Below are 24,784 nucleotides of genomic sequence, written 5' to 3'. Positions count from 1 at the left end.
GAAAAAAATTATCTTTGATTTTAATTTACAAAATTAATCATGGACATCTCTATAAAATTTAATAGATTAATTGATAAACAATAAATTCAATTCAAAGTTTGGAGCAAAATTAATTAGTAACAATCAAATAATAATATTAATTAAATTATCAATTGCATGTATTTGTAAAATGAGTAAATTATAACTAAAGTTATTTGATTACATAATTTGATGTATCAATTTGATCAACTTATATAATTATGATGTATTAATTAATATAATCAAAATTAGTTTGAAAAAATAATTATGACATTTTGTAATTAAAAATTAATGAATTATAATTAATTCATGATAAACTAATTATAATTTTTAAAGAATAATTGCATAAAATATTAATCATAATGATAATTAATTAACTATGTATATAATTTATTAATGAATTGATAGTACTAATGTATCAGTTTTTTTACGAGTTATTGAAAAATAAGTGTGCGCGCATATAATTTATTTATTTATGAAATTGTGATAGTTGAATTCAAGTATTATAATTTAAATTTCAATATAATTTTCTAAATTATAAATTTAATATTTATATATTAATTAATTTAGTAATATATAAAATTAAAGAATAAATTCATATATTAAAAGAGGAGAGAGAATAACATTAAAGAAAACCCACAATTTTGAATGAATGTAAATAATGCATGGGAATAACTTATTTCCATGTCTAAAGTTTTAAAACTTGTACCAATTAAAGGGATGTGTATCCTTTATCTATTTTCGCTCTTATTCCCATTTCAATTCTTTCAATCCAAATATCCCCTTAAGAATAAGTAGATACAACATTACTTTGATATGTTTTAATAATTAAAAGGTTTATGATTTGAATTTTTCTCGAAATTATTCAATAATATTAAGGAAGATAATTGAACTTAAAATACAATAATGATTAAAAAGACGAGACCATATAAATATAAATAGTTGTAGAAAAAATCAAATTATTTTTACACGAGATTTTGGGATGATGATTATTATTATTTTAATGGTGAGAAATGATAGATACAACTTTAAACATCAAAAGTGATGATCAAATAGAACAATTTAAGATATATAGACATCAAATGGTTGTTTAATAGCGAAGTATGATGCTTGTATCGACCATTTGGAAAGTTGTAGAAATTTAGTATATAATTGCTCAAATTCATGAATTATCAATCCAGAAGTCTATGGTTCGAGTTCTACCACTTCTATTATAGTAAAAATATTGTAGATTTGTTACAAAATGTCGTTATTACTTAATTATTAATGTCTTAATTAATTCAACAAATTAAACCATATTTCAAAAACTATTTGGAATTATTTGGGGCGCTGAGTCTTGGGGTTCATATGTCTGTATTTGGGGTGCAGAGTTATTCGGCCTGAATTCATATGTCAGGGATATCTGGTTCTTTTTTATCAGTAATTTTACCCATCTTTGTTTGAATAAAATATATTGTAATTTTTTCTTTTAATTGTTAAAAATTTTCTTTCTTTCTTTCTTTCTGGACAACAACAATTAATCCATTACATTTCTTGGAGAAATATGATTAAATAAAATGAAAAATCAAAGAGGAGTCAAAACTTTTGATTCCTAGTTTTTCTCTATGAATTTCATTATCATCTTATTATTTTTCTTCTTTTTCATGTTGTTGCTCTATACTTTTACCATGTAATAATTTTTTATAAATTAAATCTCTCTCATCAACTCAGTAGCCAATGAAATGTCACCACATTTCTTCAGCAATTTCATTTTTAATTCCTCTAAATTTGGAGGATCATCAGAGAAAAAAAACTCTATTTTTACTAATTCTTGCAAGGAAATATTCCATGAATTTTTTTTTTCATTTTATGTTTTTTTTTCGTATGTTACATACTTTTCAATTACATACTTACTTTTCTTCTAAATATTCTTAACACTCATTTGCTATGTGAATTCAATTAAATAAAAATAATTTTTAAATAATTTTTCACATATAAATATTGCACTTAATACATACAAAATAATATTTTTTTTATATAATCAACAACCCTACAACATATTTTAACAGTCATTAGTCTTATAATAGTCGGAGGTGGTTGTCGAAGTTGATTGTCGAGGATGCTTTCACAGGAGTTTGTAGTCGGAGGTGGTTGGCGGAGCCTAAAGTTAGTCGCATGAAGGTGGTATTGGAGTTACTTGTCGAAATTCATAATCGGAGGTAGTTTTGAAATCCCGATGTTGGTCGGACGAAGGTGGTCGTCGAAGTTGATCATCGAAGATGATTTTTATCGGAGATTTGTAGTTAGAGGTGGCTATCGGAACTCGAATGTTAATCACATGAAGATGGTATTAGTTGGTTGTCGGAGTTTTTCGTCGGAGGTGGTTTTCAAAATTAGTTATCAGAGTTTGTTGTCGGAGCCTGAAATTGTTCATCGGAGTTGGTAGCGCGAAGGTGGTCGTTGAAATTGAGTCAGCAGAGGTGGTTGTCAAAGCTTGGAATTGGTTGTCGAAGTTAGTCGCGTGAAGGTTGTCGAAGCTCGGAGTTGGTTGTTGGAACTGTCATCGAAGGTGGTTGTCAAAGTCTAGATTTTGTTGTCAGAGTTGTTATCGGAGGTGGTTGTTAGAGCAAGGAGTTAGTTCCCAGAATGCGACATTGGCTAGTGGGTGAAGCCATTTAAAACATTGAAAAATGGAGAGTTGGTGGGCCAAATAATGGATTGTACACCATCTCAACTCATATTGGTAAGTCAAACACTCCTCAAAACAATGATAGTTAAAATATATATTCACTACGAAAAAGTTGAGGCTTTATTAATTTTTTTAAAACTACTTAAAAGACATATTTCAACCTTGTTTATAAATTAAAGACTGACCAAGGGCGACCAAAGTTGATTGTTTCCAAGTTTACGGAAAAATCCATTTTAATCTTTGAAGTATGGAGTGGTATCGCTATTACTAAACCGAGGAATTCACCGAAATCACAGAAATGGGAAATTTGGATATCCCCATTTCTGATCGCCAATTAAAATTAGAGGCGGCAGTAGATGGCTTCAGCTCCACCACTAAACTCCGAAGAAGCTGTAGATTTGTCGCCTACTTACAAGGCGCTTAGGCTTCATACGCGGACCGTGGTTGCTTCTCAAACCAAAACTACTTTCTCTTGGTACGAGAGCCACCTACCTCATAACTTCCCCTTCATTTAGCTACTGATAAGAAAATAAGAGACCCCCTATGTGGGCTTCTTCTATCCACTCAATTTAGTTCCCACTTGTAATCTATCACTCTCTTCTAAATCGGTTAATTTTAATGTTAATGACCATTGGGTTCTCTTTTCTTCCTTCTACTTTCATACCCATCTCTTATTTTGTGCGCATTAAGTGTTTGATGATTTGTCTATGAGAAGTTGAGCGGATTTTTTGAGCTGGGTTTTGTTTATTTTAGCTTGACATTTGGTGGTTTTAGATTTCTGGGTCTGACTAGGAACGATGTCTGTCATATGCCAGAGTCTTGATTTTGGAAGGCATGTTTTGGATTATGTTGCTTGTGGTTGTTCTTCCAATACTCCATTGGATCCACATACGGTCAGGAGTCATGTCAAACTGTCTACTAAGGGTAGAAAGAGGCGACACCAAGCTCGAACTTTGATTTGTTCTCGACGAAAGGTTGGGCAGTGCAGAGTGTTTTCAACTACGAAACCAGAAACTGTTTTGAATGGCAAGTGAACTTTTGGGTTTTGGCAGCTCCATTATCTCATTGGTTGCTTGCGAAAGCTTGCGGTAATAGCTTTTGTCTGTTTCTATTTTATTTTATTTTTTTTTTTTTTTGCTAAAACAGGCATTACTGGTGGTCCTCAATCATTCTTGGAACTGAGGAGGGAGCCCAGAAGCCCAATCTCGTCGACAAGTTTGTTTGAAGTCGTAGCCGATGATCTCCAGAAGCTTAACCAAAATCTTCTGTCTGTAAGTGGCGGCGAACTTACACTGTATTATGTAGATTTGGGATTTGCTGCTGAGTTTGCATTCTATGACTGATTATCATTATCATTATCATTGTCATTATTATTATTATTATTCTCTAACTCCTTTTGAGTTGAAGATACTATAGCTTCTGATGTTGGCCTCTATTTCCTAAATTTTGGGAAACTTCCTCTAATCTGAACTTTACTTCTTTGTACCATGTTTTTATGTAGTATATAACGAGGGAGATGTTAGTTTCAAATTTTTGTCCGCAATGTATTTGGTCTGAAATCCACCGATAAATTGTGCAGATTGATGAAGCAACTCGAAAGATAAATATATAAGCAAAATTAAATTGCGGAAAATTTGATTACAGACAATTTTTAACATTTCCTTGTAGCTAGATCAAAAAAGGCATGCTTGGTTGAGTTTGGGAACTATTTTCAGTACAGCTAAATCAGTTTTTGGAAAAAAGTTTAATGAAAGCATAGAATTTGTGAGGGCATTCATATAAAAAGGTTTTTGATGGAGTTGAATGATTTCAATAGAAAAAAGTTGTGCTTATCATCAGTACAAGAAACATGTGGTGGATGGATATCAGAACGAAATTGGTATTTCATCAAAGAAAGTCTTGAAAAGGAATTGTTTGTTGGACATTTTGAAGCACAAGTTTGGGTTCATTAATAAATATGTACAACTGAAATCAAGTAGTTTTACCCTTTTGATGTTCTTATAAAAAAAATAATAATAATTTGAGTAGTAATTCCCACTAGAATTTTCCTGTTATCTTATTTGTACTACTCGCTGTTATTTCATTAATTTATGAAATCAGCTCTTGTACACTTCTTTTATTTTCGTTTCCTAACAGCCTCAATAATATTCTTGTTTGCAAAGTATTATGTTTTAGTAGGACTGTACATGTTTGAGTGCTGATTGGAAAAACACCAATGTTGTGCGCTTTCTTATTTCTTCTTTTCAACATTTTTTCATCAACAGATTGATAATGGATCGGAACCTTTGCCATTCCTTTTTGTGAATTCTGGATCAAGTATTAGGATAGGTGTCCCATGTCGAGGATGGCTATATATTTCTTCAAACTTCACATCACATACTCATCAAATTGCTTACACAAGAGTTAATGTTATCAGTTTAAATTTTCAGACTTGTTTATTAACTTGATCTGATGGCTTTTCCTGTGCGTTGGGCTTCTGCCATTTCACAATCAAATGAACACTGTTTTGAGAATAGTGTTTTAGAAGTCTTCATGTTCTGACATGTTGATCACGTCTAATGTGGAATTCTGTAATACTATCTATCCTCTTTATCAAAAATGATTTCATTTAGAATATGATTTTATTATTTCAACGCTTAATTTTAAGTCTTAAAGCTCTTAAGTCATGCAACTAACGGAAATGCCCTGCAGATGGTTGGTAAGGAGAACCCAGCCCTGGTATCTGCTGCTCAGCGGATATTTGGTGCTGGAGGGAAGAGGATGAGACCAGCTCTAGTATTCCTGGTGTCAAGAGCAACGGCCGGACTGGTTGGGTTAGAGTGAGTAATTTCTACCAGACAAACACATTCCTCAAAATCTGAACCTATTATCGAATTGACAAAAATTCGATATTAATTTGTTTTGCATTGCCTCCAGGGAACTCACTGTGGAGCATCGGCGTTTGGCAGAGATCATTGAAATGATCCATACTGCAAGCTTGATACATGATGATGTCTTAGACGATAGTGATATGAGGAGAGGTATGCCGCTTTCACGGAAATTCTTTTCGATGCTTTCTCCATAAATTGTTGAATTCCTATGTCTGTTTAATATCTACGTAATAAGAGTGAGTTTGGTATGAGTCTCAAATGATGAAAATTGTTTAATGTTTTTAGTGAATTTAAAATGTTTCCTCTCCGTTACTGGGAAATGGGCATTAGAGGGCCATCTTCTCTTGGGTCTGAATTCATTCTATTTGTTTTCTTCTTCTTCATCCCCGTTGAGGCTGTGATCTTGTAAGGATCCCGATTCTAAGAAAACATTAAACTATATTACAATATCATAGAAGAACTACAATATAACAAATATTCTTTCGATCTCTCTCACACTCTGTCCACTATGTATAATCCTAAAACCATGATGTCAATTTCCTCCTCCCCCCCACCCCCTTCCCCCCACAAACCTGAATTTCCTTTATTTATAACAAAATCCTCCCAACACTCTCCTTGTTAATTACAAACCTACACTTAATATCTAATAATATTCCCACTCCTATCCTAACTGTCCTCTCACAGATTCATCATGGAACTCTGTAACTCTGGAGAAAAGACTGCCTGGAATCCTCATTGTTCTGTTTACCCAAATGACAACATATCTATCTCAAGCTCTTGGCAGACATGCCGTCAGTTTGAATGTTTAAATGATGATGATATTATGGTTGTTTCATCACTTGTTTGCCATGCCAGTACTTCTTCCTCGTTTGGAGACAAGTGACTACAGTAACTTATTAGTTGCTCAGAAACAAATAATTTAAGTTTATTACCAAATACATATATGATTACCTGCCTTCAATACCTTTTCAGGATATAATTTTGTTAGGATAGAAGTGTTGGTTACTGAAAGGTAGAGAAGAGCATCAAGTGATAGAATAAGTTTAATAATGTGGTGTAAAGTTTGAGATTTTCTGAAAGGATGAGACTTCCAAGTTTCTCCATCTCGCCTTTTTCTCATACGTTTGCAATGTGTCACTTTATTTACGGCTTCCCCTTGGCCCCTACAACTTCCATTAGCTCAGCTGCATATATTTTGTCCTGATGGTTAAAGCTGTTTGTTCCAGGGAAGGAAACCTTGCATCAATTATATGGTACCAGAGTGGCGGTGCTGGCTGGAGATTTCATGTTTGCACAGTCATCGTGGTGTCTTGCTAATCTCGAAAACCTTGAAGTCATTAAGCTTATCAGTCAGGTAAATTTGGTTCCCATTTACTTAGTAAGTCTGTAATGTCCTGTCAATGTTTATGTACCGATTAATTGAATTTGGTGATCTTTAATGACTGTATGAAGCATCGGAATACCTGAATCTTGATTTGTAAATCAACCCCTAGCTTATGTAAGTTTCAATTAGTTCTATTGCAGGTTATTAAAGATTTTGCAAGTGGTGAAATAAAGCAGGCATCAAGCCTGTTTGATTGTGAAGTTGAACTGGAAGAATATTTGATCAAAAGCTATTATAAAACAGCTTCCTTAATTGCTGCCAGTACCAAAGGTGCTGCAATATTTAGTGGGGTTGATCGTGATACGACTGAGAAGATGTATGAGTATGGAAGGAATCTTGGTCTCTCATTCCAAATTGTCGATGACATATTGGACTTTACACAATCAACAAAGCAGCTTGGGAAGCCGGCGGGAAGTGATCTGGCTAAAGGAAATCTTACAGCCCCAGTTATATTTGCTCTGGAGAGAGAGACGAAATTGAAAGACATCATCGAATCGGAATTCAGTGAGCCGGGGTCTCTCGAAGAAGCCATCCGCATAGTCAAGAGCAGTGGTGGCATTGAAAGAGCGCAGGAATTAGCTAAACAAAAGGCTGATCTTGCTATCCAAAACCTTCAATGCCTTCCACAAAGTGCCTTTCGGTTCGCGCTTGAGGATATGGTAACGTTTAATCTAGAACGGATCGATTAGTTTAGTTTAAGGAAAATATACTTGGAATTTGATCAAAGGATACAGTCTGGCGCAATCCCTCGGAAATCATGAAAAGAGACTACACCTTTTGCCATCACACAAGCTCTGGTATGTTACTGGTTGGTTGGGTTGTTGTATATTGGTTGAACATGTTGAGCTGAAAATAACTGCTCATGGTATCATATTGAATTATAGATTTGATGCAAGTTGTTCTGACATGGAATGTCTGTTTCTGATAGCTTCTGTAATCTGTATACTAAATTCTAATAAAATTTATACATTTTCTTCCCTTTCATCTCTCTTTCTTCTTGTCCCCCTCCCCTTATCTGCTTCTTTTTCTCCTATTTACAGATTGAATTCTGTTTATTTGACTGAGCCATTGCCATCTTAAAAGGACAACTTCGATTATGTTATAATTTTAGGACCGTTCATTAATTATTTTGCAGGTTTTTAACAAGAGATACATATATATTTTTCTTTTCCCTTTTACTTTGGTTCTTGTGAATTTCCTGATTTCTATGGTTTTTTCCTCCATAAATTTGAAACTTTGGGCATTTTCATCAACATATTAAAGTCATTACAGAAATGGATGACAATAAGGTAGGAATTCATTCCATATCATGGTGATTTTATTTTTCTCAATCCTCATAATCCCATTCTCAATTTAGGGGATTATGGTTATGGATGTGAAGAATTATTTGTTTTACCTTATTAGCCCCGGTGGATCTCATATACTATATGACGGGACATGTTCGTCATTATTGGATTACAGTTTGGAGCCTGAACAATCAGGGGTGAAACAGTTAGTGAAAAAAGAAAAAAAGGGGTGAAACAGGGGTACCTATGCAATTACATGTGTTTGATTTAAGGACCTTTGAAATAAAAGTATGATGGAGGGGGTTATGAAAATTGGTTTCGTATATGCGGTATAAGTGAAAAATGAAGGGTTTCTACCCATAAGGTTGAAAGCAAATTCTATATTTCATAAATGTCTTAAAATTTAATTTTTTTAAAAGATGACTTTTAAGGTTAATCTAGACAAGTATATCCTTTTTCATTTATTTATATCCTATTTTTATATTTTTTTTTTCCTATTTTCGAAGTTGAAAATACGAGAAAATGTATTTAATATAATTTTTTTCATTTATCAATTAGAATATTTTGTTAAGTATTTGAAAATATTATAACCAATATATGAAATATACTACAGTTTATAAATTAGAAATTGACTTAATATTTGATATAAATCACAGTATAAATCAATATATGAAATATACCATAGTATATAAATCTTTATAAATTTTATTTACAACAATATATATATCATAATACATGAAGTCTGAATAAATAAAAATTACTCTCGCTTATATCAAATAAATGAATATATATACCACGATATATATAAAATTTTCTACATAAGCTAAAAAGTACATTTATATCACAGTATATATAAAAAATAGGAAAAAAAATAAAACTAAAAGTTGAATCGGGTCCGCCGTTCGTCTGCTCCGATTTCGTCTTTTCCGTTCACTTACTTCGAGTTCGTCGTCGCCATTCATTTGCTCTGAGTTCGTCGTCGCCATTCATTTGCTCTGAATCTGTCATTGTCGTTCGTCTGCTCCGAGTCCTCTGAATCTGTCATTGTCGTTCGTCTGCTCCGAGTCCGCTATAGTCGTTCTTGTCATCCCGTGCTCACCCCGTCGTCGGATCGTGCCATGCCATCTGTCTCCCGCCTATAACTCACACCGCCAGAAGGAGAAAAGAGAGGGAGGGAAAAGGAGAATAGAGAGGAGGAAGAAATGACCTTGAAGCATGGTGAGAGACTATATGTATGGGGAGAAAGAATATGCATGTACATGGGGAGAGAGAATAATATATATGCATAATATATGTGAGGGCCAAATTGTAAATAATCACTTATATTAGTGAAAATAGGGGAAATTTTGTACGACCCAATTTTTGGGCCCAAAATGTCAAATGATACATTTTTTAAAAATAATGTCAATTAACCCTTTACTGACATCATCGCCATACCAAATTATGTAAATTGCCCTTACTTCTTCATCTTCTTACCTTTTTATTGAGAACCCACCAAAACTAAAAACTCTTCATTCAAATTTTCTAAGGCTAACGGCTTCACATCACTCATAAACTAAAAAACTCTTTAGAATCCATCATTTCGGCTTGCAAACGATTCTACTATCGCCGACAAATCAAATCGGATCGGTAAATCTTTCAATCTGTGCCTGAAAATGTCTTACACTGATCGGTAATGGGGCTTTGTGGATCGTTCTGGGTTTAGAAATACACTGATATGGTTCTTTTTGTTTGTTTTTTTTTCCGATGTGTTTTGTGGTTGAAGACGAGTAGAAAGAGTTTGTGAGCGAGATAAGTGAGAGTGAAATCGGTAGAGCGATACTAGAGAGAGCGACACCAGAAAGGGTAGGTGTAGGATTGTATTAATAGCAGTGAAGCACAAGGATCATCTAAGCATTCAAATTCACTAATTTTGGCAAAAAATAAAGCATGCTTTTGCAGGAAAAATGAGTTTTAAGACATACCTTTTGTAAAACTTCTTCAAAGCTCTATCTCTAGTTGTTATCTTCTTCATATCTTGTAGACCACCTCAAGATTTTTTCTACTATTCTCTTGGTGGTCTAGATTAAGTTGTGGGACTCAAAACAAGCTTGAATCAAGGGTAGAAGGAGAAATGCTCACTGCAACAACCTTGTTGAAGAACCTTTCTTCAAACCAGTTTTTCTCTAAAAAACTCTATGGATTGCATGCCTAATTTTCACTCTAATCTCTTCATTATATTGCAGATCAACATGCAAAGAGAAGAGATGCATAAGTTGCAGCTCATGCTTGGAGAGGATAAGACAAATAATACTTCATGTGTGAGCTACTTAGGTGATGGATAATGGAAAAATCCATTTTTCCATTTTGTGTTTTTGTTTTCCAATTTTTCCAATTTTATCTAAAAATCAAAATTTGATTTTATAAATCTATTTTGATTTTAAAAATGAAAATTTAACTAATTTCATAAATTAATTATTAAATAAAACTTAATTAATTTATTATGAAATATTAAATTAATTTTAACACATATCCATCTTTATATATTTAATCATATTTAAATATATAAATTCTCCTATTCCGTTTAATTTTAAATTAAACGTAAATTATATCTCATATAAATATAATTCGTTAATTCTAATTTGAACGTTTCAAATTAACTTATCACGTTATTCTAGAGCTAGTTCGTTACGAGCTTGTAGGGGGACCTTGCGGACCTCCAGATCATGGGCTTCAACGATCTGAGATTAATTGGCTAAACTCATTAGACCAAATTAATCTCCATTCGTTAACTAATGGGTCACTCCACTAAAGCCCATAGTTGCAATCCCCTCATTGTAGATATATTATGTCCACATGATTTAACCATAATCAGCAAGTCGACCATTCACAGGTTGTTCGTAATAACGGCTGGATCAAATATTTGTTTTACCCCCAAGATTACATCTTATTCCTCAAGTCCCTACTGATCCTCTAATGAACAACTGATTTGTGATCTAATCACCAAACCAAACTCTCTTGACCAAATGAGAGGGTGAGGCCCCTTGTTCAAGACCTGGATTCAGTACTTGAGAGAACAACATTTCTTCTATCCCTAAATCGGGTAGGTGTGAACTTCTTCTTGCACCTTATGTCCCCAACTATCTATCCGGTCTTACCCCTGAAATGGGAGTCTTATTGAGCCGACACTATTGAGCCAACCCTCAACTATGCAAATCCAAGGGAAATCCCGAATAAACAGGAGTTCATAGTTAGCTCAGGAGTAAGATCGAGTTACCTAGGTCATCTAGGTGAAATAGTTAGTCTTAAATAGAAAACAACATTATAAAGTAAGAGTGACTTATTTCTTGGTCTTGATCTTATGCAAACTTATTGCATAGGATGCCCCCACTCCTCATGTCATAACATGTACGAATTAGGATGACATCGTATATAGCACTTTACAACTCTTTGTAACAACTACAGAGTAGGCCGCATCCAATAGTGTTAGCAGAGTAAGGTACTCAACCTCATTCATGTACCCAACCTCATTCATTTTGATTATTTACTTGAACCTGATCCACTCTTATGTCTCCACATAAAGTTCAAGTACTCATATAATAGTCATGGGTCTTAGTTTATTAGATTTAGACTTTCATACAATTTATGAGATCAATAACAACTATATTGATAATAGAAAATGTTTATCATTTTACAAATTGCGAGTTTTTAGGACATAAAACCCAGCAGTGGGTTGTTCTGGGGTTTAGAAATATTGTGAACCTATGGTTTTTTTGTTTGTTTTTCGGGTGGTCGATGTGTTATGTGGTTGAAGACGAGTAAAAAGAGAGAACGTGAGCAAGATAAGTGAGAGTTACTAGAGAGAGCGATACCAGAGAGAGCAATGCCGGAAAGAGCGATACTGGCGAGAGCGAATCCAGTGAGAGCGAATGCAGTGAGATTTAAATAGAATGTTGTTTTACAATTTTTTTTAAGAAGTTTACTGATTGAATCTTTATTTCATGCAGAAGTGATTTAAGATGGAAACATGTTTCAGAATACCCGAAGCCGACTGATTTTTCGATCAAGTAACGAGCTTGGCCCACATAGCTAATGCAAACAAGATTGTGAAAGAGAAGTTTACACCAAGGCAGTTGGACATGTTTAAGAGAATAGATTTTAGGCAATTTGTAGACGTTGACATGGTGTTTAACAGTCCAATTATCCATCACATGTTGCTGAGAGAAGCAAAGAGGATGAGATCAAACTCAATGTCATTCTCTGTTTGTGGAAAGGTTGTCACTTTTTCGAAGGATGACTTTTTTTTGGTGACTAATTTGTATCAATCCCCAACACGAGTTGATCAGAACCAACAATCCTCGTATGAACTTGCTATCAAGTATTTTGATATTTGAGTGACGAAGGACACCTTACATCTCCGTCAACTTGAAGAAAAATACAAGGACTTGGAGTTTGACAATGATGACGATGCTATGAAGATCACAGTAGTTTACTATACTAAGGTCGCAATGATGAGGAAAAACAAACAGAAAAATGCAGTGGACCTCAAACGTTTTAAGGACATTCAAAACTTAGAGTACTACAACAGTCTTGATTGGGTACCGTTATTTGGGAGAGCAATCTATACAATACAAGGGTCAAAGGAAAAAAAAATACATTGTGCGGTACTCTTTACGTGGATTTCTACAAGCGTTCCAGGTAAATTTGCTTAACATAATAATCGTGTTGTTTGATTTAACATTACTATTGTTCTTAATATATTTTAAATTTTATATAGGTATGGACGTACGATATCCTAACTTCATCGATAGCTGGAAACATTGCGAAGCGGAGGAGCAAGGTGGCTTTGCCCTGCATATTACGATGGTCATGCTCCCACTCAGTATCCTTCAAAGTACTCAAGAGAGAGAGATATGCAAATCTAACAATGTACATTTACTCTATGCATAATATGTTTATCTGGTTGTTAAATTGACACTAACCAGTTTACTGGGTTGTTGATACAGATAAACGTTAAAGAGGGTACTGTCATGTCAGATGCTGAGAGGGAGTTTCGGGATACCCTAGTGGACAGATGACCTATATTTAATCTAGGTGCGAATAATGATAGTTCTGAAAGTGGCAATAGGTCGACTTGTGATGGGGGTAGTTCTGAAAGTGAAAGTGACGGTGATGATCATCGTGGAAATGACAATGATGAAGTTGTCAGGGTGGAGGGAGGGGATGAACCTGAGCATTCTGAGTAAGAGGATGTTGAATATGGAAGGGTGGAAGGAGGGACATACACACCTAGTGATGATATGTTCCATGATGTTATGGGGGACGTACGCGATGAGGATGAGTTGAACCAACTTGATGTCTATCTTGCGAACTCCCGTAGAGAGCGTTCTGTGGATGAAGAGTGTCCTGAGTGAGCTGCCCGTCGCAGGAAGGGAGCCAATCCCGACAAGTCAATTTATTCGTACATGCGGACCATTGACAGCTCATTATCGAGGTTGGATGGCCGTATATCAGGTTTAGATAATCGTGTATCCAGTATGGAGGAAAACATGACGGACATGAAAAGGCAATTGTCGACCATCCTATCACTGTTGTAGTTGTGCAAGGTTTGAATTTACTATCATTTTATGTCTTTATGTGTTTAGTTTTTACTTGTTCGTGAACTCATCATTTTACTTTACTAATTGAAGGGTTCCACGGTGAATGAGAAGACGACCAGGTCACCCATCCCATCTCGGGATCCTGATACCAATAATGTGATTGCCTCTGACACTTCCATCCCCCCTCTACAAACCCGATACCACCACTTCACCAACTCCCCCCCCCCCTACTACAGCCGATACCACCACGACATCAACAATTAATGTTGAACCTATAGAGGTTGATGTCCCACAAACAGAGCCTGACATGTCTTCCTTACTCACCATGCCACATACAGAGGCTGACATATTTGGCATCCTAGAGGCCGACACTTCTGGGATTGTTACGACCATAGAATGAGCTACACTGGTGAGTAATTTATTGATTAGTAATCTTTGTTTATATTTTTATATTTCTTGATGAGTAATCTTTTGTTATCTGTTTATGTAGGAATCTCGAAGAATTAGTCGTAAGAGGAAACCTGTTGATAAATATACACCTCCAGCTCAAGTGAAGAAAAGTGTGGTTAAGCATCCTCTCCCAGGTGTAGCTACGTCACTATCTAGAGCGATTGTCACATATAACGTAGCACATGATGTTCCACACAATATCCTTACAAAAATGATGGGCTGGATCTCGGATAACAGTATGGACAACGAGGTTCAAGAGAACTCTTTTAAACCACTCGTCAAACAATTCTTCAAGGAATTGATTATCCCGAATTCGTTGGTCGAGTGCGATGTAAGTTTCCTAATCTTGACTTTTTTACATGTTGGCTATCTTGTACTTTTATTGACATACCATAAATACTTTATTTTATTTTATGAAAGAAAAATTTTATACCCGGCCCAACATGCGCATGCACAAGTTCACCATCTTGCCAATTAATGTAACAGTAAATTTTGATATTTCGTTTCTTAACTTCTCATTATATTTCGTTACTTAACTTCTCATTTTATTTGAAAGAGTCACCTTAATGCTCGTGGCGGGGTATTTAAACGAATAAAGAATAAGACACTTCTGGAGGCTGCCCTAACATGGGAAGATGAAGACACGTATAAGAACTACGTCACCAGTAAATTCGATGTCAAATGGGCAGATGTGGATTTCGTTTATACGGCGATGAATATCAGTGACCATTGGATGGTCCTTGCAATGGACATTAACAGAAGCCACATATTCGTGTTTGATTCACTTCCACCATACACACTAATGACAATGCTGGTGAATTGGCTAGAGCCATTGACAGTCACAATACCATCTCTACTTCACTACTGTGATGTGGATCATTCAAAGTCTGACCTATCCACAGCTCGTTGGAAAATCTCGCAACCTATGAATGTCGCATACAACACGGGTTGCTTGATTGTGGCATCTTTGCAATCAAATTACTAGAACACCTGGTGACTGATGTTGATCCATCTGTAATCACTCGGGAGAAGATGAGTGAATATAGGATGCAGTTAGTGTGTCAACTATGGGCAAACACTTCATATTTTTTATGTGTATAGAACATGTATTTTTTATGTATGTAAAAACATTTATTTTTTATGTATAATGGAGCTACTGCTCTTTTCATTGTATCAATGGTATGTAGAACATTATATGGTTCAAGGTTCAAAATTCAAATATTGAGGGAGCGAGATTTTGAGAGAGAGCGAGATTGAAAGAGTGAGATTTTGAGAGAGAACGAGATTGAAAAAGTGAGATTGAGAGAGTGAAATTTTGAGAGAGAGCGAGATTAAGAGAGCGAGGTTTTGAGAGAGAACGAGATTTTGAGAAAGGGTGAGATTGAGAGAGTATGAAGTTATTGTTTTTTATTACAAGTATGATGATTGAGAGAGTATGAAGATTGCTAGTATAGAAATACTCCAGCTTGTTATTGTTTTTTGTTTACAAGATGAAAGTATGAAGTATGTTACAAGTATGATGTATGAAAAACTGATCAATGGTATTTATAACAAATGAAATGTTACAAGTTAGTTAAAAACTAAACTAGATGAGAGGTGTTTGTGTCACGGTCTATGGCATTTTCAACATGTCGCGTGATTGTAAGCAGTTCTGTACAATTTTGACGGTTATGCCCATAATTCCCACACCAACCACATTTCATTTGTCTGCGAAATTCTCCTCTAGATGATATTCTTCTCACTCTTCGTCGCCCGACTTATGGCACAAACTTCGGAGGAAGGATAATCTTTTCTACATATTCAGGAGGTTTTTTCCATTTAGATATGTGGCCAAGTGGATTTATAGGCTCTGCATACGCAGTCATTAGAGAGTCCACTGTATAAAATCGACTGCAAAGACTGTGGATGGGTATATTTCGTTCCTTGGCAGCAACAATTGCATGCGAACACGGGATACCAAGTGAGTCGAATTCCTTACACGTGNATTCCTTACACGTGCATTCCTTCGTGTGAAGATTGACAATACCTCCAATCGATTATCTCGCACGTGTACCCGATAACAATTAATAGGCTTCATTCGATATCGTCTACCCTTATCGACCTCACTTTCTAATCGGGTTTCATAGTAGTTAGAGTGCAATGTCGTTCGAGATGCCCAGTAATTCCTCCGTTCGTAGAACCACGATTGTAGCATTCCTCTAACATGTTCAATTAAGCATATCATAGGCAATAGTTGATACTTTTTAGTTAATGAATTGAAACACTCTGCACTGTTGGATGTCATGTTATCATATTTTCGTTCTATTTGGTAAACTCGTGCCCACCTTTGAAGACTGATGTCTTCCAAATATTTCGTGACAGCACCGTCTAAAAAACTATGGAATTTGTCCCATTTTGTTTGGAACTCTGTCATGCAAAATGCCCTTGCTACATCTCTAAATATCCCAACAACCGTTCTATCCTTAAAGTTTGTAACCAGATTTTGTTCTATATGCTATGTGCACAATCCATTTAATGTCGTGGGAAAAAATGCACGAATAGTATTGCCGATAGATACCATTCGATCAGACACAAACACCAGATTATCGGGTTCTCCGATACTGTATTTCAAGTTTAACATAAACCATTTCCATGATCGATCGATTTCATTGTCCACTATTGCATATGCTAGTGGGTATAATTGATTGTTCCCGTCCATAGAAACCGCAACCAACATGGTGCCTTTGTATTTTCCTTTCAAGTGCAACCCATCAATAATAATACAAGGTCGACAACTTGCGAAACCTCTAATACAAGACCCTAATGTTATAAACATATACTTGAAATGCACCTCATCTTCAAGTTTGATCTCAAAGACTATATCTAGATTCTCTATTTGTAACGCTTCTCCATAAGCATATAGTATGAAGTATGGGTATTCTGGAGTACTTTTAGTGAGATCATACGTGGCTTCCCTTGCACGCCACGCTTTATCATAACTTATGTTCATGTCATAATCTCTCCTCATATCCTCAACGATATGACAAGGTTTATAAATACGTCCTATTCCCGTGAACTTATCTTTAATGAGTTGACCAACAATCGTAGCAGTTGCTTGTCTATGGTCGTGATTTAGAATTCCAATGGAACATGTGTGCGAACTGCAGTACTTTGTGATCTTGAATATATCAAACCCTTCCATTTTGACTGCACGAATGCTCCACTTACATGTCTCCCCAATACATTTGACAGTGAACAAAGATTTGGTTGATTTCCTGACCTTAAATTCAAAATTTTGGTTGATGGACAGAATAGATAATCTCATTTTCAAGTCCTTTTTGCTAAAAAATAGTTGATCAACTTCAACGTCCTCTGTCTCAGATGAAGAGGTGCCGGCATAATCAACTATGTCCTATGACTTAAAGACACAGATGGTGGAACCACTGAAGCTGTAGAATGACGCACATCTCCATGATCACGATCCATTTCATTCAATCCTGCTGGTCGCTCATTCACATCCACTGAAGGACCATAATCCATATAATCAAATGTTGATGGTACCGTATTGGTAGAAATGGAATATCATCCTCTTCCCGAAGAAACTGATATGATTTCTCGTATTGTCTGTCCACAGCTGTATCATCATAACTCATATTTCCAAACCTCATTCCAATAATTTCATCCTGATTTCAACATTACAAATATCTGAAGTCTACTAAGCTCTTCTTGCAAAAGAAGGAAGCAAACATCATCATCATTCCTTATACATTGTGGAGGGGCTTCAAATTCAAGCTTATATTTAACTTTCAGTATAAGATCAAATTTTGAAGAACTGACATTTGTAACCCTGTAAATGCGAGATTTAAGTTCTTCATACTTCAATGTATGAGGCACAATGATTCCTATCAACTGTCCCCTAATATATGAATTTTCATTCTCTTCCTAATCTCCTCTATATCGAATAAGTAGACACTTTTCTATCATCCTACAAAGCAAGAGAACATTTGTCATTAAGTTGTACAAGCAATTGAAGTGTACTCTCACTCTCAATCTCGCTCTCTCTCTTAATCTCGCTCTCTTTCAAAATCTCACTCTCAAAATCTCGCTCTCTCTCTTACTCTTGCTCTCTCTTTTACTCTTCCTCTTTCTTACTCTCTCCTAATACAAAATTTCGTAATGCTACCTTTTCAGAAATAACACAGCAAAAATAATTAAACAAACTCAAAATAATGAAACATCTTTATGAAAAAGTTGTTCCGTTCTGAAAAAGCCTCGTCTTAGAAATCCCCGTTCGAAAAATATCCGTTAAAAAAAACACCATCGAAAACTTGAGAAGTAATCACCTTCGAAATGGAGTTTAGAGTTTAAAGAAATCACCATTGTATTGTGTTTAGGTATTATTGATTTGATTTGAGACTTTCGTCATGAAAATTATCAAATCATTCGTACACTAACGAGCAATCACATCAAACCAGAGAATTTCAAGCGAGAGCGAGAGTGTTTAATCAGAGGAGAGCGAGATTTACCTCGTGAGACTGGTGTAAGGGCAATTTACGTAATTTGGAATGACGATGATGTCAGCAGAGGGTCAATTGACATTATTTTTTAAAAATGGGTAATTTGACATTTTAGACCCAAAAATTGGGTCATCCATACAAATTTCCCAAAAGTAGGGAGAACAATAGGGTTCTTTTTTTTTTTTTTTTTTTTGTGTAAAAAATAAAATGTTAAAAATATTAATGTAATATGAGCTTATTTTTAGTGCATTTTATGTAGAAATCCCATAAATGAAAAAAAAAAAAATAAAAAAAAGGAATTTTTACATAAGAAGCCTATCTTTGATCATATATTTTTCATAAATGTCTTTAAATTAGATTTTTTTTTTCTTTTCAAAAAGGTCTTTTAGTATTATTTTTGGATAGTTTTACCCTTTTTTGTATTTATTTATCTTCGTTATATATATATATATATATATGTATGTATGTATGTATGTATGTATGTATGTATGTATGTATGTTTACTATTTTTGAAGCTACTTTAATGATGGAAAGAGAAAAAAACATTTATTATAAAGAGAGAAAATGCATTTAATATAGTTTTTCTCATTTATCAATTGGACAGATAAAATGCATTTATTTTTTTTTTTTCTATTTTCCAATTTGAAAAAAATGCATTTAATAAAATTTCATTTTCTATTTACGTTGGTTTTTACATATTAATTTATTGGTTTTTTTTATCGATTAATGGTTACTTTAAATATACCTTAGAACATTTTGACGTATTCATTATTATTTTAAATATACCTTAAAATATTTTGTTAGGTATTTAAAAATATTATAACCAATATACCAATATATGAAATATACTACCGTTTATAAATTAGAGATTGACTCAATGCTTGAAATAAATTACAATATAAACCAATATATGAAATATACCACATATATAAATCTTCATAAATTTCATTTACACCACAATATATATATCATAATACATTAAGTCTAAATAAAAAAAAATACTCGTTTATATCAAATAAACGAATACATATACCACATTATATATCAAATTTCCTACAAAAACTAAAAAAAATACATATATATTTAAAAAAATAAAATAAAGTTCATTTTCATATGAGAGTTTATAATACATGATCATCCATCTTCATCTCTTCTTCTTCAGCCATGGTCACCACAGATCTCTCCCTGTCATCGTCAATCGGATTTACTCATCTCGTCGTGTCGTCGACCAAACTGCTCAACCCGTCACTGTCGATTCATCTCAAGTCGTTTGTGTCATCTCATGTCGAGCCATCAATTCGTTTCACGCCGTTGTCTACCACCTAGAAATCACACCGTTGGAAGGAGAAAAGAGAATGAGGGGAAGGAGAAAAGAGAGGGAGGAGGAAGAAATTGATGTAAATTATGGGGGAGAGAATATATGAAATATATTATTGGGAAGAGAGAATATATGCGAGGAGAGAGAAATTAATTAATAAATAAAAATATATAATGTAAGTGAGAGCTAAATTGTAAATAGTCATTGATATTATTGAAAATAGGGAGATTAATAGATTTTTTTAATAAAAAATAAGATGTCCAAGACATTAACATAACATGTGTCTATTCGTAGAAATTCTTGAAAAAAAACTCCAAAAAACCAAGGCCATGGGCCCTGTACTGCATTAGATGTTATGGGCCAGCCCAATATTCCGGCCCATCTGTTCAACTTCGTCTTCACCAAAGATCGACGACGCTTTTTCCAAGCGAATTACAGAGAAAGTCGAGAGTGAAAAGAGGGGTTCCATGGGACAGTGGAGAAGCATAGTGAAGGAGGCAATGGATCGCACAGCCATTATAGCCAAGTTTCTCTGCTTGCTTCACGTTACCAACAACTATCTTTGTTCTCCCACTCTCGTCCGTACTTCTCTCTTACTCTTTCCTCTTCCTCTTCTACCTTTTATCTCCTTCTGTTTGCCGCTTTGATTCAAAGGGCAAACTTCATTATCTGGTGGTTGCAGGTGTATGGCCCCAGCATGCTCCCAACCTTGAATCTGACCGGCGACGTTCTTTTGGCCGAGCACGTGTCGCACCGAGTGGGCAGGGTTGGCCCGGGCGACGTTGTGCTGGTTCGCTCTCCTCTGAACCCGAGGAAGACGTTGACGAAGCGCATTGTGGGCGTCGAGGGTGATAAGGTCAATTTTTTTCCGGACCCTGCCAATTCCGATCGATATCAGTCGGCTGTGGTATGGATTGACGGACCTGAATTTAGTGATCATGGTTTAACATTTGAAATTTGGTTTTGGTTTTGATTTTGGGTTTTTTGGTGTTGTTTGATTCGTTTCTTTGTTTAGTTTTTCTGTTTCTTTTTTGCGGGTGGATGCTTAGGTTCCGAAAGGGCATGTATGGATTCAAGGAGATAATGTGTATGCTTCTAGTGATTCGCGGCATTTTGGGCCTGTACCTTATGGTCTGATTGAAGGGAAAGTGTTTTTGAGAGTAAGATATATCAATCATCATCATCATCATCATCTTTACTTCTGCTTTTATTAGTCCCCCCCCGCGGTAAAAATGATTGTTATCCTTGCGTTGAGACATATTGGTTAGCTAGGATTTTAGTATAATAAAAGGTTTGTTTGCCATTTTCTATGCGATCATTTGTATTAATGAATATTATATTACATTACAAATCTGTTGGAGGTGATTCAAACTGACGATAATGTGGTGGTTTAATGCAACCACTTGACTATGCAATCTTTTTTAAATGGTTTGTGTCAAAAGAACAAAGGCAAGAGGTCTGGAGAAATTTCAAATCTCTTGTGGTTTTTCTCTCTTTTTCATGGTTTATGATTTGGATCCCGTTCTAGTTGTTTAAGAAGTCAACAGGATTATGAAAGTACTTTCTAATTACATTGGTGGTTTAGGACTTGAAAGCTAGATAATGTCTTTCCTTTGTATATTGGAGCTTTGCATCTCTAAAGCATTTCCTCTCTCTTTTGCTTACTTGAATATTTCTTTGTTCTTCTTTTGTCAGGTCTGGCCACCAGATTGTTTTGGACCATTGGATCAATGAACTCAGATATGCCGAACTTAAAATATAAATGCTGGTATTACGTTAAGCTTAGTTTTTCCTTGTTTATTATGGCTGTTTTCAATATGGCTATCTTGTAGGATAAAGTTTATTCATTTACCATTCCTTTTAGTTTACACATTGCTGTTTTGACCAATAATTCTAACGAACCTTGTAATCTCCTCACTTCATATTAGATCCTTGATGGACTAGCCTTATAAATTTCATAATTGATAAAAATAAAAGATATTTTTTTGTTTTTAAAAAAGGAATCATATAGCTTTTGTACTTTTGTACGGTTTTTTCTTTAAAGGAAAGGGTATAATGTTTAGAGGTATTTCTAAGGAGTGGAGGGAGGTGTTTGATCTTGCAAAATATAATAATTCTCGTTGGGCTTTCACAGAAAAGGTTTCTAAATCTACTCCTTTTGGGTTACCTTTTCAAATTGGGGAGGTTTCTTCTATACTTCTAGGATGGGCTACTGACTTGTGTTTTGGAAATTTATAAGGTTCTTTGGTGGTTCTTGTGAAAGAGGGTAATGCTTGGATTGTGCAAGTATTGAACTGTATTAAATGATATACAATCTGGAAGAAGCTTTTGTAATCTGTTTATGACGAACAAAAAGTGCAAATTACAGTAGATATTAGATACAGCTGAGGCTAAGAATTGGTTATGATGAGCCTTAATGGTGAAGCTTCACAGAATACCTGGATTTTGGAAACTTATTGGCTCTCTTGGATATTGCGGGTGTTAAAAAAATGTTATGCTGTTGTGTAGCAGTAATGGTTTTCCTTAGAAAGGATTTTAGAGGAAGTTAGGAGGTAATGGGGTTTCTCTTTCTTTTCTTAGGCAAAGACGTGCTGAAGAAATATGTTGGTCCAGCCAAACTGGTTGTTATTCTTTTATTTTCTTTTTCTGTTTTTTGGTGCATGGTGGACGGGGGCGTTGGTGGCGGTGTATGTATTGAGGCTTTAGTTAAAAAGCATATGAAGAGCTGGGGTGGGTGTTGATGGTGTTTGGAGGCTTTGGTGAGAAAGCATCTTGAGAGCTAAGAGTAAAGTCTAAATAACTTCATATGAGAGTTGGAAATCTTGAAGTGGGATAAATTTTGATTAAATCTTGAAGTGGGATAAATTTTGATTATTCGTAAACGATGATTATTTTGACCCTAAAACAAATAACGGGTGTTTGGACCACCCACTTCAAGTGGGTGGCTACTAACCTACTCAACCAATTACAATAGTTGATGTTTCTAACTATTATGATCTACCATTAACTACAATATTACTATTTTAAATTCCTATTTGTTACCGTTATTACTATTTCCTATTCATTCTCTCTTTCTCTCTTTGTTACAAGTGGACTATTTTCAACCTAGACTAAAATAGTATGCACTCCAAATACAAACTATTGTAACCCAAACTAAAATAGTTTACAATCCAAATACAACTATTATAACCCACTGGCTATAATAACCATAGATTATAATAATCTACTCAGTGCTTTAAAGACCTTCATGGTCCCATAGAGTTCACAAATTTTTTTCAACTTAACATCTCAGGTAGTTAGCAAGTACAAATTGGCTTCATGAAGTTATATAACAATCGGATTTCTTGATTGTTTCTTGAGCAATTGGATTATTTTTTATTTCATTTTTTTATCTTTTATTTATTATTATCTTTTTATAAATAACAAGACTTTCATTGTCGAACAACGTAGACACCCACAAAAAGAGGAGACCAATTAAATAGTCTCTCCAATCAAGCACATTGTTGTTCGCACCCACAAAAGAAGAGACCAACTAAAAAGTCTCCAATGAAGCACAATAAGACCTAACGAATAACCAAGAACAAAAAAGGGTCTCCAATTGTTTCTTGAGCAATTTGATAAGCTCTTGGGGGGCGTTTAGGGCACTGTTGGTTATTATAATCTGTGGGTTATAATAGTTTGTGTTCGGGGTGTAGATTATTTTAGTTTTGGTTATAATAATATGTGTTTGAGGTGTAAACTATTTTAGTTTGAGTAGGAAATAAACCATATAGCAAAGAATAAAAAGATGATGAATGTAAAATAGTAAAAACTTTAGCAAATAGTAAATACTGCGATAAAAAGAGTTTTGAAATAGTGTTGATTGTAGCTAATTGGAAATTACAAAATCGAATTTACCGAAGAAATGAGTGGTTTGATAGTTGGAACTCCAAACGTGGAGTAGACTATTATAGCTCATCCCACCAACATGTAATTGGGGGCCCAAACGGCCCCTTCGTGGGGATAAGTAGGTTGAAATATCCTTGTTTGGCCAAAACCACTTCACATTGGCGTATCACTGCAGAGAAAAGGGAGAAAAAAAAAAAGCCAATCCAATTGCTTGTTTAGTTATCATCTCTATTGGATGGTTTCATCGGTTTTTTCAATTGTATCCCATATCCCATATCCCTTGTTAAATTTGAGAGATCTTACTATTTGCTTCTTCCAACCCAGTAGTTTCTATGGCCCTTTGTTCTTTGTGGTATTTATTAAACATATTTGTACCCCGTTACTTTTCTAGTTTTTCCTGCTGATTATTTTGGTTTTCAGCCTCAAACTAGGTTGTTTAATGGTTTTCTTTTTCACTCAACATGAAAATCTTCACAGAAAACATCTTTCTCAAACGCATTGCTCACAATGGAGACATCTATGCTTCACCCTTTTGCTAGTGATCCGTTTTGCCATTGACATATTTATGTGCTTTTGAATTTTCAGGACTTCATTTTGTGGCTATTCTAAAGGAGCTATTGCTGAGACCTGGCCCCAGTCCAATATACATCTTTACCATTGATTCTACTTCGATAGCTGTTAACTTATTAGTAGGTTCAAATTTATCTAAAGGATATAGAATTGTAGATTTTGCAGACCATAATTTACGACTATTTTCATTTTACAGGTGTAATTTATGTTTCATTATCACAGGGTAATAAATTTAAGTTTATTTTATTGCAAAAGAA

At 34.8% G+C, this 24,784-nt stretch overlaps 2 protein-coding genes across 2 annotated transcripts; both read left to right on the top strand.

The window, feature by feature from the left end:
- Positions 1-3,159: 3,159 nt before the first annotated feature.
- Positions 3,160-7,926, top strand: LOC120086134 (solanesyl diphosphate synthase 1, chloroplastic-like). The gene is made up of 6 exons (XM_039042601.1): positions 3,160-3,712; positions 3,833-3,957; positions 5,378-5,505; positions 5,603-5,706; positions 6,783-6,910; positions 7,081-7,926. Exons 1-6 carry the CDS (start codon positions 3,484-3,486, stop codon positions 7,627-7,629), a joined length of 1,263 nt encoding a protein of 420 aa, XP_038898529.1. The 5' UTR covers positions 3,160-3,483; the 3' UTR covers positions 7,630-7,926.
- Positions 7,927-20,486: 12,560 nt separating this feature from the next.
- On the top strand, positions 20,487-24,784 carry LOC120070982 (mitochondrial inner membrane protease subunit 1). Its single transcript, XM_039022954.1, has 5 exons — positions 20,487-20,647; positions 20,752-20,976; positions 21,119-21,229; positions 21,765-21,837; positions 24,543-24,784. The coding sequence occupies exons 1-4, from the start codon at positions 20,537-20,539 to the stop codon at positions 21,801-21,803; spliced, it is 486 nt and encodes a 161-aa protein (XP_038878882.1). The 5' UTR covers positions 20,487-20,536; the 3' UTR covers positions 21,804-21,837; positions 24,543-24,784.

Source organism: Benincasa hispida, chromosome 1 (assembly GCF_009727055.1).
Source record: "Benincasa hispida cultivar B227 chromosome 1, ASM972705v1, whole genome shotgun sequence".
In the NCBI taxonomy this organism is placed as follows: Eukaryota; Viridiplantae; Streptophyta; class Magnoliopsida; order Cucurbitales; family Cucurbitaceae; genus Benincasa; species Benincasa hispida.
Note: the sequence above shows the minus strand (reverse complement) of the source record. Positions and strands in the feature narration are given on the sequence as shown.

Bases quoted from the DNA above. Each gene is read 5' to 3' on its own strand.
- LOC120086134 (XM_039042601.1), top strand. From the start codon at position 3,484: ATGTCTGTCATATGCCAGAGTCTTGATTTTGGAAGGCATGTTTTGGAT. The intron at 3,713-3,832 runs GCAAGTGAACTT...TTGCTAAAACAG, and splicing joins ACCAGAAACTGTTTTGAATG to GCATTACTGGTGGTCCTCAA. The intron at 3,958-5,377 runs GTAAGTGGCGGC...AATGCCCTGCAG, and splicing joins TTAACCAAAATCTTCTGTCT to ATGGTTGGTAAGGAGAACCC.
- LOC120070982 (XM_039022954.1), top strand. From the start codon at position 20,537: ATGGGACAGTGGAGAAGCATAGTGAAGGAGGCAATGGATCGCACAGCC. The intron at 20,648-20,751 runs GTCCGTACTTCT...TGGTGGTTGCAG, and splicing joins ATCTTTGTTCTCCCACTCTC to GTGTATGGCCCCAGCATGCT. The intron at 21,230-21,764 runs GTAAGATATATC...TTCTTTTGTCAG, and splicing joins AAGGGAAAGTGTTTTTGAGA to GTCTGGCCACCAGATTGTTT.